The sequence below is a fragment of the Balaenoptera acutorostrata genome, chromosome 12, assembly GCF_949987535.1.
Source record: "Balaenoptera acutorostrata chromosome 12, mBalAcu1.1, whole genome shotgun sequence".
Taxonomy (NCBI): domain Eukaryota; kingdom Metazoa; phylum Chordata; class Mammalia; order Artiodactyla; family Balaenopteridae; genus Balaenoptera; species Balaenoptera acutorostrata.
Window position 1 is genome coordinate 72,606,976 of NC_080075.1, and position 12,941 is coordinate 72,619,916.

At 39.9% G+C, this 12,941-nt stretch overlaps 1 protein-coding gene across 1 annotated transcript in view; it reads right to left on the minus strand.

Moving 5' to 3' along the window:
* The window catches only part of C12H2orf16 (chromosome 12 C2orf16 homolog), a 33,435-nt gene extending 29,431 nt beyond the window's left edge, over positions 1–4,004 (minus strand). The window contains exon 1 of the mRNA XM_057557897.1: positions 3,861–4,004. Within this exon, the coding sequence (XP_057413880.1) occupies positions 3,861–4,004 (144 nt within the window). The remainder of the gene's footprint in view (positions 1–3,860) is intronic.
* Positions 4,005–12,941: the final 8,937 nt, after the last annotated feature.

Genomic DNA, 12,941 nt, shown 5'->3' on the forward strand with positions numbered 1-12,941 from the left:
AGATGGCAAAGAGGAAAAGCAACAGCTATTCCGATGGCTAAGGACCTGCCCCCTGCTATTTCGGATAAATTGCCCCCACTCCAGAGTTCTTATACAGTGCAAAGATTGGGGAAGAAAAACAGATACTAGACTTTTTGCCAACCTAGGTGATAGGAAGTTTAAGCTGGATTATACTTGATGTAGACAAAGAAATATATTTGCCATTTCTCATACCTAAGTGTTGGGGAAAATTCATATTTGTTACAAAGTCAATTAAATATCATGCATCACTTGTTACATGGGGAAAAGTGAACATTTGTCTTTTACAGATGATGTTAAAATGAACTTTGAAATTTTAAGAAAACGCTGTTGTAAAATGAAATATTATTTACCTAAAATCACTTATCATATATTATGAAAAAGGGACAAAATGATTTTTAAATTCTTAAGGTGGTTGACAAATTTTGGCAATGAAAGTTTGAGAGTCAAAAAGGATTAGAAGGACTGGCTTCCCTGGTGGTGCAGTGATTAAGAATCCGCCTGCCAATGCAGGGGACACGGGTTCGAGCCCTGGTCTGGAAAGATCCCACGTGCCACAGAGCAGCTAAGCCGGTGCGCACAAAACTACTGAGCCCGTGCTCTGGAGCCCGTGAGCCACAACTACTGAGCCCACATGCCTAGAGCCCGAGCTCCATGGCAGGAGAAGCCACCGCAACGAGAAGCCCATGCAACTGCAACAAAAAGTAGCCCCTGCTCGCCGCAACTAGAGAAAAGCCTGCACGCAGCAACAAAGACCCAAAGCAGCCAAAAATAAAATAAATTTAAAAATAAATAAAAATTAAAAAAAAAAAAGATGAGAAATGCTGCTGCTGCAGGCAGTGGGACGCTGAGAGATTTTTGTTAGTTTCTTTAGTTACTTTTAGCAGAGTGTCACAATCAGCTTTGGGAGGTTTTGTGTGTACTGTAATTTTTTGTTTGTTTGTTTGTTAAATGTTATTTATTTATTAATTATATTTTTGGCTGCGTTGGGTCTTCATTGCTGCATGTGGGCTTTCTCTAGTTGCGGCAAGCGGGGTCTACTCTTTGTTGCGGTGCGCGGGCTTCCCATTGCGGTGGCTTCTCTTGTTGCGGAGCACAGGCTGTAGGCGTGCAGGCTTCAGTAGTTGTGGCACGTGGGCTCAGTAGTTGTGGCTCACGGGCTCTAGAGCGCAGGCTCAGTAGTGGTGGCACACGGGCTTACTTGCTCCACGGCATGTGGGATCTTCCCGGACCAGGGCTCGAACCCTTGTCCCCTGCATTGGCAGGCAGATTCTTAACCACTGCACCACCACAGAAGCCCTGTAGTTTTGTTTTGTAGAGCCAGGGTCTATGCTCTAGGCTGGAAAACGTTTGTAGGAGACCACTTAGCGACTGAAAATAGTTCAAGAGGAGTCTTAGTTAAGACAATGACACTGAATCTGGATTGCTACATTTGAGAGATGTTTCTGAGGAAAATTTTTAAAGGATTTTGTTGCCAAATGTATGGATAACCACTATCTATTTCTAAGATCTAGAGTCTAAGTTAGTGCTACCCAATAGAATTTTCTATGATGATGGAAATCATCATATCTGAACACTTGAAATGTAGGTAGTGCAATTAAGGAATTTTAAATTTTATTTAGTTCTGATTAATTTAGATGTAAATGGCCACATGTGGCCAGTGGATACTAGATTGGACAGCACATGTCCAGACTATTAATTTGAGCTGCTTGACGAATATGTCCACATACATTTTCTGCCTCCTGCTACACTTACAACTCCTGTCAGGTGTTTCTTATGTTGCTTAAAATGCCATCTCTTCAATCATTCAGGGTTAAAACTGAGAAGTCATCCTTTCATTTCACAAACACCTGTGGAGCACTTACTATATGCCAGGCAGTATACCAGACATAGGGGATACAAAGATGAATATAGTCCTCATAGGAAAATGATGATAATGTTTATAATTAACTCTTTATATTTGAGGCCCAATCAGGAAAAAAAAGACTCAATCCCTTTACTCTCTTTCTGCCTCACTTCCTATAGCCAAACTTTCACCTCAGGACCCTCCTCCTCTCTCACAGCCCCGAGGGCAGAGATTTTTGTCCCTTCCATTTACTGCTGCATCCATAGTGCCCAGAGGAGTGCCTTGTACATGGTGGTGGCAGTGGGTGATAAACACCGGGGGAATGAATCAATGTCCTCTTTTCTATCTTACTGCTCTGATTCTTTCACTTCCTTCCCCCTCCTTCCCACTAAGTCTTTAAAGTAGCCTCCTACGGGATTAGCTACACCAGAGAACCACCATATGCACTCACTGGAGTTATTTAAAGCCTCACATTCAAAGCATGGTGCTTGGGACTTCCCTGGCGGTACAGTGGTTAGGACTTGGTGCTTTCACTGCCATGGCCCTAGGTTCAATCCCTGGTTGAGGAACCAAGATCCCGCAACCCACATGACGCAGCCAAAAAAAAAAAGAAAGTCAAAATAAAGTATGGTGCTCAGTTCAATAGCAATAGGACCACCTGGGAGCTCATTAGAATTGCAGAATCTCAATCCCTTCAAGAATGAGAATCAGAATTCTACTGATTCAGAATCTGCTACTGAATCAGAATCTGCTTTTTTTTTTTTAAAAATTATTTATTTATTTATTTTATTTATGGCTGTGTTGGGTCTTCGTTTCTGTGCGAGGGCTCTCTCTAGTTGTGGCAAGTGGGGACCACTCTTCATCGCTGTGCGCGGGCCTCTCATTATTGCGGCCTCTCTTGTTGTGGAGCGCAGGCTCCAGACGTGCAGGCTCAGTAATTGTGGCTCACGGGCCTAGTTGCTCCGCGGCATGTGGGATCTTCCCAGACCAGGGCTCGAACCCGTGTCCCCTGCATTGGCAGGCAGATTCTCAACCACTGCGCCACCAGGGAAGCCCCCAGAATCTGCTTTTTAATTAGCCTCCCAAGTGGTATGTTTGAGAAAAAAAAAGTTTAGAGTTTAAACTTTTGAAAGTTTAAATTCTGTGCTCTAAAACACAGATCTAAGCATTTTCCCCTGGCTTTAAAATCTTTGATGCCTTTCAATTGCAGACAGAATAATATTTATACAAAGTATTCAGTCTGGCGTTTGAAGCCCTCTACAATGGGACCCCTAACCACTTTGCGACATTTTCTCTCACTTTACCCCAACCGGTTCCCTACACTTGTACACTCCATTCCTGATAGGTGTCTTCACCTCTCCTTGAACACATCCAGCGCTCTTCTGCTTCCCATGCTTTCCCCCGATCAATTCCTTCTGTCCAGAAAGTCTTCCACTACTCTCCTCCGCCCATCCTATCCAACTTCAAAATCCTACCCTTCCTCTGAAGCACAGCTCAAACCTAAGCTCCCCGCAAAGGCATTTTATAGATCCTAGAATACTCTTTACTTCCCATCTCTTCAGCAATATTTACACCTCTATTAACTCATCCCTTTCTCTTTCCTTGGGATATATATATATACACACACACATATATATATATGTCTTGGGTTTTATATATATATGTATGTGTATATATATATATATATATGTATATATGTCTGACTTTCTCCCCCACTATACCTCGAAAAGGTGGAGGTGGTGTTTTATTCTTCTTCAATGTCTAGTATGCTGCCATATATAATAGGTGCTCAAGGTTTGTTGAAATGTATTGAAGGGAAAAGGACCGAGAGTGACTTGCAGGACGACATCCATAGGCACTACCTCAACTCCCCTCTTCCCACCATCAATTCCTCCCACTGCCCAAGATTAGGAGTTTCTATGTCTCCAGGGACAGGGGCAGGGACAGGGGCAGGGGCAGGGAGCAGTGAGTTTCAAGAGAGTGTTGCATCACTTACCTCTGAGTGCGTCTTGGCTGCCACCTGCTCCCTACTCTGCTTCCCAGAAAACCTCACCCAAAGCCCCCAGACAAGGAAACCAAATAATAGTAGAAGGCTGACATATGGTGGCAGTGGGTTGGTTAGCTTCCAAACCAGAGCCATTATTCAACCCCATGCCCCTCTCAGCCAAAGAGTTTTATCCCTCATGGCTCAATATGACATCACAGTGGGCATTCCAAGGGTCCAGCCAATGTGCTTGCTGCTTAAGTCTCTTCTCTGAGTCATACACCTGCTGCCCTTTCCTGCAGCTGCCCTTGTGTCCTGCTCTGACAGCCAATGCTCAAGGAAGCTCCTTTACGATTCTTCTAGGATTGAAGAAGAATCACGTGTTATAAACCAGAGAGTATGGAGGCAAGGTTTCAAAGGAGCAGGCTTTCCAAATGGCCTGTTTTGCCCTATAAGCATCTTCTCTGGAGCCAGTCACTCCCTAGAGGTCCAGGCATGGTGTCATATGTTCCAAATCACACATTAGAATACAGGGTCAAGAACATTTAAGAAAGCTTTAAGTAGGTACTTTAAGTAGGTACTCTCAGAAAATGTATGATATATGGTTTCCTAACTCCAATGCTTGACACATTTCCTAGTTGCTGTTGCATTGAGACAGAGAAGAGATATCACGTAGGGAAATTAAATGACCTTAGAGGATCACACTACTCCAAGTCTAGAATATTTTCCAAGTGTAGACGATTTATTTTGTCATCACGCCTAGAATTGACTGGATTTTCTAGAGTTAATTCACTGAAAACTAAATCTATAAGGAATTGATTTATGCTGTAACAAAGATAAATAAAACTGGCCAGGCCATTTATTTCTTATAGGAAAATTAATTCGGAAAATCCATTCAATTAAATAATTATTGAATAGCAGGCACTGTCTTAGAAGAAGGCAGACATGATCTCTCACCTCACAGAATTTTCAGTTTATTTGGGCAGCCAAAGTAATATTCTTGAAAAGCCCATCAACAAGGCCCTGGTTAAATAAATATGATATGTCCATATTATAAAATACTCTGCAGTCACTATAAAGATTATAAAGAATGAGGCCTGTCATTCTGAGCACACATTATGTGGCAGGTACTAGTTATATGCCAGCCTGGAGTTCTAAAAAGAAGATTAGGGCTGGAGGTACAGTTTTGGGCTCTTGAAACATGTATATGCTTCGACAAGAACCTTTTTCTATATGTATATAAAAATGTATTTTGGGGGGGTCTCAAATATTTACTCACCATTTTGTTTGAGAGTCATCATGCTATTTTGTACAGCTGAGATTCATTCACTTTTATTAGTTCATTGCATTATATAACTATTTCATAATATATTTATCCATTATGATGTTGGACATTTGTCTTGTTTTCATCTCTGGCTATTATCAACAATGCTATTAAAAACATGCTTGTCCATGTGTCTTGGTGAACATATATTCCTATTTCTCTATGGCAGTGGTTTTCAAGCTTTAACATGTATCAGAATCATCTGGAGGGCTTGTTAAAACACAGATTGCTGGGCACTGATTGCTGATTAAGTTGGACTGGAGGCCAGGAATTTGGCATTTCTAGGGAGTTTCCAGACGATGCTGAGACTGTTGGTCAGGAATCACAATTGGAGAATGTCTGATCGAAGTATCTATCTAAGAGTGGAATTGCTAGGTTATAGAGTAGCTGTAACTCAAACTTTAGTAGACAGTGCCAAACTGTCTTTCCTAAGTGGTTATGTCAATTAATAGTTCCACCAGTGGTGAATAGCAGTTCTTCTTGCTCTTTTTACCATGCCAACATGGTATTGTCAAGCTGTTTAATTTTAGCCAAACTGGTATATGTGGTAATGATATTTCATTGTGGTTTTAACTTAAGTTTCTCTGATTACTAGTAATTACTAACGTGTGAACACATCTTCATAAGTTAATTGGGCATTTTGTCTTTAAATGTATTGCTGCATTCCAGTTGCTAATTTTTTTAGGATTTTTGTGACCTATTTTTATGGGTGAAGCCAACCTGTAATTTTCCTCTCTTGCTCTCCTTTTCAGGCTTTTGGTATCAAGGTTATACTAGACTTATGAGTTGGGGAATGTTTCCTGTTTTTTTTTTTTATGCTCCAAAAGAGTTTATAGAAGATGGAACTATTTGATCCTTCAGCATTTGGTACAACTCGTCAGCAAAGCCATGCAAGCCTGGAGATTTCTTTGAGTGAAGATTTTTGACTACAGATTGAATTTATTAGAAGGTTATAATACTATTGACAATTTGTTTTTGTTTCAGGTTGTTTTTTTTTTTTGAGTCAGCTTAGGAGAGCTATATTTTCTAGCAAGTTTTCTATTTAATCTACATTTTCAAATGTATTGACATAAAGCTATTCAAAGGTAGTACTGTCTCCTTTGTGTTTCTGATATTGGTTATTTGTGCCTTTCCTCCCTCTCTCTCTCTGTCTTCCTTTTCCTTTATCTATCTTGCTAGAGATTTATCAATTGTAATTAATCCCTTCAAAGAACGAACTTTTCTGTATATTTGTACTCTATTTCAGTAAGTTATGCTTTTGTCTTTATTATTTCCTTCTACTTGCTTCCCCCTCCCCCAGGCTTACTGAGATATAATTGACATATAACTACTTCTACTTTCTTTGGATTTATTGTGCTGGGTTTTTTTTCTAACTTCTTAAGATGAATGCCTTGATCATTCACTTTTAGCCCTTTTCCCCTAATTGTGCATTTGAAGATATAAATTTCCTCCTAATTACTACTTTAGCTTCATTCCACAAGTTATGATATATAGAATGTTTATCATTCTCTTCCAACTATTTTCTAATTTCCATAATGATTTCTTCTTTGATCCATAGATTATTTAGTAGAAATTTAAAAATTTCTAGACATAAGGAGATTTTCTAGTTGTCTACCAAAGTTGCATTGTGGTCAGAATATATACTTTAATTTCAATCCTTTGAAATAGTTTTAAGACTTTATTCACAGTTTATGGTCAATTTAAAAAATTCTATCTGTGCTTAAAGATAAGACATATTCTGCAAGTGTTAAAAATAGTGTCTCTTCAGAGCTTCCCCTGCTGCCTGTGGCAGGGTGGAAGGTGGTGACGGTAGTCTAAGTCCATTTGGTCAATTCTGCTTATCTTTTTTTTGGTCGTGCAGGATCTTAGTTCCCCAGCCAGGGATGGAACCTGTGCCCCATGCAGTGGAAGTGCACAGTCTTAACCACTGGACCGCCAGCAAAGTCCAATTCTGTTAATCTTGATGTTCAAGTCTATATTATTCCTAAGCTTTTTTCTGCTCTTTTCCACCAACTACTAAGACAAGTGTGTAAAATCTCCCACTATGATTGTGCATTTGTTTATTTCTCCTTTGAGTACTGTAGATTTTTGATATATATATATATATATATATATATATATATATATATATTTGTGTGTGTGTGTGGCTGTGTTGGGTCTTCGCTGCTGCGTGTGGGCTTTCTCTAGTTGCAGCGAGCGGGAGCTACTCTTCATTGTGGTGCGTGGGCTTCTCATTGTAGTGGCTTCTCTTGTTGCGGAGCACGGGCTCTAGGCACGTGGGTTTCAGTAGTTGTGGCACGCAGGCTCAGTAGTTGTGGCTCACGGGCTCTAGAGCGCAGGCTCAGTAGTTGTGGCGCACGGGCTTAGTTGCTCCGTGGCATGTGGGATCTTCCCGGACCAGGGCTCGAACCCGTGTCCTCTGCATTGTCAGGCAGATTCTTACCCACTGTGCCACCAGGGAAGCCCCCCTTGCTTTATATATTTTTAATTGTTATTTAAAATCATAATTTATTACTGGTGAATTAAATCTTTTATCACTATGCCGACCCTCTATCTCTAGTAATGTTTTTTGCCTTAACTTATTGTGTCTGATATTAGTATTGCTATAGCAGTTTTCTTTTGGTTGGTATTCGCATGGTATATCTTTTTCCACTCTTTTACTTTCAACCGTTTTATATCCCTTTGTTGTAATATTGGATACAAAATAAACCAAAATCTAAATATATGTTATTTGTTATATCACTTATATGTGGAATCTAAAATATGACACAAATGAAGTAATCTACAAAACAGAAACAGACTCACAGATATAGAGAACAGACTTGTGGTTGCCAAGGGGATGGGGTGTGGGAGGGATGGATTGGGAGTTTGGGAATAGCAGATACAAACTCTTACATATAGAATGGATAAATAGCAAAGTCCTACTGTATAGCGCAGGGAACTATATTTAATATCCTATAATAAACCATAATGGAAAGGAATATGAAAAAGAATATTTATATAACTGAATCACTTTGCTGTACAGCAGAAATTAACACAACATTGTAAAACAACTATACTTCAATAAAATAAATATATGTTATTTGTAAGTGACACATCCAAAATAAATAGATTTTTTTTTTTAATATTTATTTATTTATTTATTTATGGCTGTGTTGGGTCTTCGTTTCTGTGCGAGGGCTTTCTCTAGTTGTGGCAAGCGGGGGCCACTCTTCATCGCGGTGCGCGGGCCTCTCACTATCGCGGGCTCTCTCGTTGCGGAGCACAGGCTCCAGATGCGCAGGCTCAGTAATTGTGGCTCACGGGCCTAGTTGCTCCGCGGCATGTGGGATCCTCCCAGACCAGGGCTCGAACCCGTGTCCCCTGCATTGGCAGGCGGATTCTCAACCACTGCGCCACCAGGGAAGCCCAATAAATAGATTTTAACTGGAGCATGTATTCCACTTACATTTAATGTAATTGCTAAAATAATTAGACCAAAATCTACCCTTTTACTTTGTACTTTCTATTTTTTCCTGTTTTATATTTTTCTCTTTTTTCTTGTCTTTATTTAGACAACTAAGTATTTTAAATTAATCTCTCTGTCTTCCCCTTTACTAACTGGAAGTTATACTCTCTGTTTCTGTTCTTTTAGTACCAGGGTTGGCAAACGGTGGCAGGTGGGTCAAATCTAGCTTGCTGCTTATTTTTGTAAATGAAGAATTTTTGGAACACGGCCACGCCCATTTTATACATAGTCTGTCTGCTTTCATGCTACCACAGTAGAGTTGAGTAGTTACAACAAAGACTACAGGGGGCCTGCAAAGACGAAAATATTTCCTGTCCATCCCTTTATAGAAAGAGTTCGCCAACCCCATTTTTAGTGGATTCTTTTTAAAATGCAATATGCACATTTAACCTATCAAATTCTTAAATTAATCAAAACCTTTATCTTTTTTATGGATAAATCAAGGGCCTCAGGATATTATAACTCTACTTACCTCTTCCCATATACTTGTTACTGTAGTAATTTTAATTTTATTTTTTTAAAAACTTTATTTGAAAGCTACCATATGATCCAGCAATCCCACTCCCAGGCATATATCCAGAGAAAAACATGGTTTGAAAGGATACATGCACCCCAATGTTCATTGCAGCACTGTTTACAATAGCCAAGACATGGAAGCAACCTAAATGTCCATCAACAAAGGAATGGATAAAGAAGTGGGGTACATATATACAATGGAATATTACTCAGCCATTAAAAAGAATGAAATAATGCCATTTGCAGCAACATGGATGGACCTGGAGACTATCATACTAAGAGAAGTAAGTCAGACAGAGAAAGAAAAATGTCATATGATATTACTTATATGTGGAATCTTAAAAAAATGGTTACAAATGTACTTATTTACAAAACAGAAACAGACTCACAGACTTAGAGAATAAACTTATGGTTACCAAAGGGGAAGGGTTGGGGGGAGGGATAGACTGGGAGTTTGGGATTGAAATGTATACACTGCTATATTTAAAATAGATAACCAACAAGGAAAAAAATAATAATGTATTATGAATAACTTTATGACAATAAATTTGACCTTAAAAGAAAAGAACACTTTATCTTGGAAAGTTTTGATTTACAGAAAAGTTGCAAAGATAGCACAGTGAGTGACTGTATGTCCTTCACCCAGTTTCACCTAATGTTTTAACTTTGTTATACTTGAAAAATCTATGTGAACAACATTGGTACATTCACTATTAACTAAACTCCATACTTCATTCGAATTTCACCAGTTTTTCCACTAACGTCCTTTTTTTGTCCAGGACCTGTATTTAGTTGTCATGCCTCCTTCATCTCCTCTGGTCTTGTGATGGTTTCTCAGTCTTTCTTTCTTTTTTTTTTTTTTTTCCTGATAGTTTTCTTTCTTGTCTCTTTTTTAAAAAAATTTATTTTATTGAAGTATAGTTGATTTACAATGTTGTATTAATTTCTGCTGTATAGCAAAGTGATTCAATTATACATATATATTCTTTTCATATTCTTTTCCATTATGGTTTATTACAGGATACTGAATATAGTTCCACCAATTACTAAGACAAGTGTATAAAATTTTCACTGTGATTGTGGATTTGTTTATTTCTCCTTTGAGTACTGTAGGTCCTATACAGTAACAACTGTTGCTTGGTTTCTCAATCTTTGTTTTCTATGACCTTTATTGTTTTGAGGAGCACTAGGCAGTTCTTTCGTAAAATGTCCTTCAATTTGGGTTTCTCTAATGTTTTCCTTATGCTTAGACTGAGGTTTGGGGAAGAATACTGAGGTGACGTACCCTTCTCGTTACATCATATCAGGTGGTATCATATCATATCATGATATCAATTGGTGACGCTAATTTCCAGTACTTGGTTAAGGTAGTGCTTGCCAGACTTTTCCAATGTGAAGCCTCTATTTTTCTCTTTCAATACTCTGTTCTTTGGAAACAAGCCTCTTACTTTTGCCCATACAAGGGTTGTAGAGAGTGAGGGGTTATTAAGCTCCATTTCCTGGAGTGGGATATATCTACATATATTATTTGGAATTCTTGTGTTAGGGAGATTTGGCTCCTCATTTATTTATTCAATTATTTTATTATATCAGTATGAACTCATGTACACCTAATTTCTACTTTGTGTTATAGTCCAATACGACATTATTTACATTGTTGCTCAAATTGTTCCGGCTTTGGCCACTGGGAGCTCTTTCAGGTGGGCTCCTGGGTCCCTTTGACATGACCCCATCCTTTTGTTTTTATGAGGACTTCGTTACTTTCTGGTACTACAAGGTGCTCCAGGCTCTTCTTCCTATCTCTCTCATACCACAGCACCCCAGCCACTAGTTTACAGTTAAGCCCAATTCTTCTCTTTTCCAGGATGAAAGCATTTTGTGACCTAGATGCAGTGCCTGTCCCGTCAGCCCTAGGATTTAACCCACCTCTCTAAACCATACCTGAGTTTAGATTGGATCTTAGACATTTTGCTGTGCTTGTAGGGCCCATCCGTAGAGCCATGTTGGGGCCCCTCTACCTCTTACCTGGTCCCCAAATCCTCCTTCAACCTTACTGTCCCATGGGAACTTGCTCCACCCTAATATTCCAGACCACCTGAGTTATAAAAAGAATAGCTGACTTGGGGGAGACCTCATGAGTTCCATCTTTAAATACATTAAATATGAAGTATATGCAATATCCAAATATCTTCTGCCCCTGCACCTCTTACTTTTGACCTAGTAAATAGATATAGCAGGAAATTGTTTCCTTCATCCTCCACAATCCAACCCAGTCTTTTGGGTTAGACCCTTTTAGTCATTTCAGGAGAAATTACTGTCTTGTGTTGATACAGATTACCCTCTAGCTGTTCTTGCCCTCAGATATTTGCTTTCTCTAAATAGTGGTAAAAGTTGTCACCCTACCTTTTGCATCTGGATAGGTCTTTAAAAATCTTTAAATCTCTTTAGCTCTTCCTAGAGCTCAGGTTCCACTGACAATGACCTGACTCTCTGATATTGGATCCACACACCCATGCAAGCCTCCAAACATTCCCAGGTTTTCTTTGAATGTTCCCTCACTCCACCCCAACCTCCTTCTTCCAAAGCTGTCCTTGATTCTTGGCCTACCCTGTAATATCCTCAGAACAATTCTGGCAGTTCTCTGTACCTAGCTTGCTGTTGGAATCCACTTCAATGATCTCTGTCCTGTATTGCAATTGCTCATATCTGCTTGTGAGTTCCTAGGGGATGGGGATCAGATCTTAGTCATCTTTTTCTCCTCTACAATGCCAGAGTGTAGCCCAGCCTCTAAAGTTTCCCAAGGTGAGCAGTATACCACCTTGTTTATAACACCTGAGTATCACATGCAACTGTATACGAATTGAATTCACTTGATATCTTTGCACCATCCAAGTACTTGGCGAGTAAAAAAAAAAAAAAAAAGAAAGAACCTCTGGACTTCTAGTGTCCTTCTGCATCCAGCCTTGGGGAAATCTGACCCTGCACCCTATCCATTCCACATGTAGAAGTAGGGCTACTGCACATGTTGGCTCTGCCCCCTCCAGCCCTGGAAAGCTGGGTATCTTCTCTGACTTGACCCTGCTCATGATGCCAGGATGAGAGATGAATTAATTTACTTAATGGAAGTGCATGGGGGAGAGTTGTGGGTAAAGAGAAGCTGAGAGCCTTTGCAGGATCTTTTCCTAACTTTACCCCTCTTGAGTTGTAGAGTTAGGAAGAGGTGTCTGTGGAGGATAAAAACCAAATCGATGGCAGTCAGAAGGCACTATGGGAATGGTGTTGAGGAAAGGGGCATTGGTTAAAGACCTAAGGTAGCAAAGTAAACGTAGATATATCAATAGAACAGGAAAAGAGAGTTCAGACAGAGGCTGGAGGCCCACAGATATAGAGAGGTAACTTGTGGCTGTCTTTAAAAGATTGAATACTCTATCTTCATAAAACTGAAATCTATTTGGCTCCTTAGCAGTCACCATCCTGCAGAAAGGTTCAAGTGAGCTTCAGAGAGGTTTTGTCCCCAGAGAGTTCCTGAATGTCTATTACCTAGGTACTTCTTGACCACAAGGGGGAGCCAGCTCTCTACTACCATGGTCACAGTCATAGGCACTGAAGAGCTGGCATGGGTCTGGGATGAGCGAGGGTGCCTTTGATTTGTCAAAACAGGTGACAGCTGAGGTCTAAAATGTTCAGAGTGGGGTCTCTAGTGTGTGTTGGGCCCCACTCTGGCACCCTCAGAGTTCCTTATGTT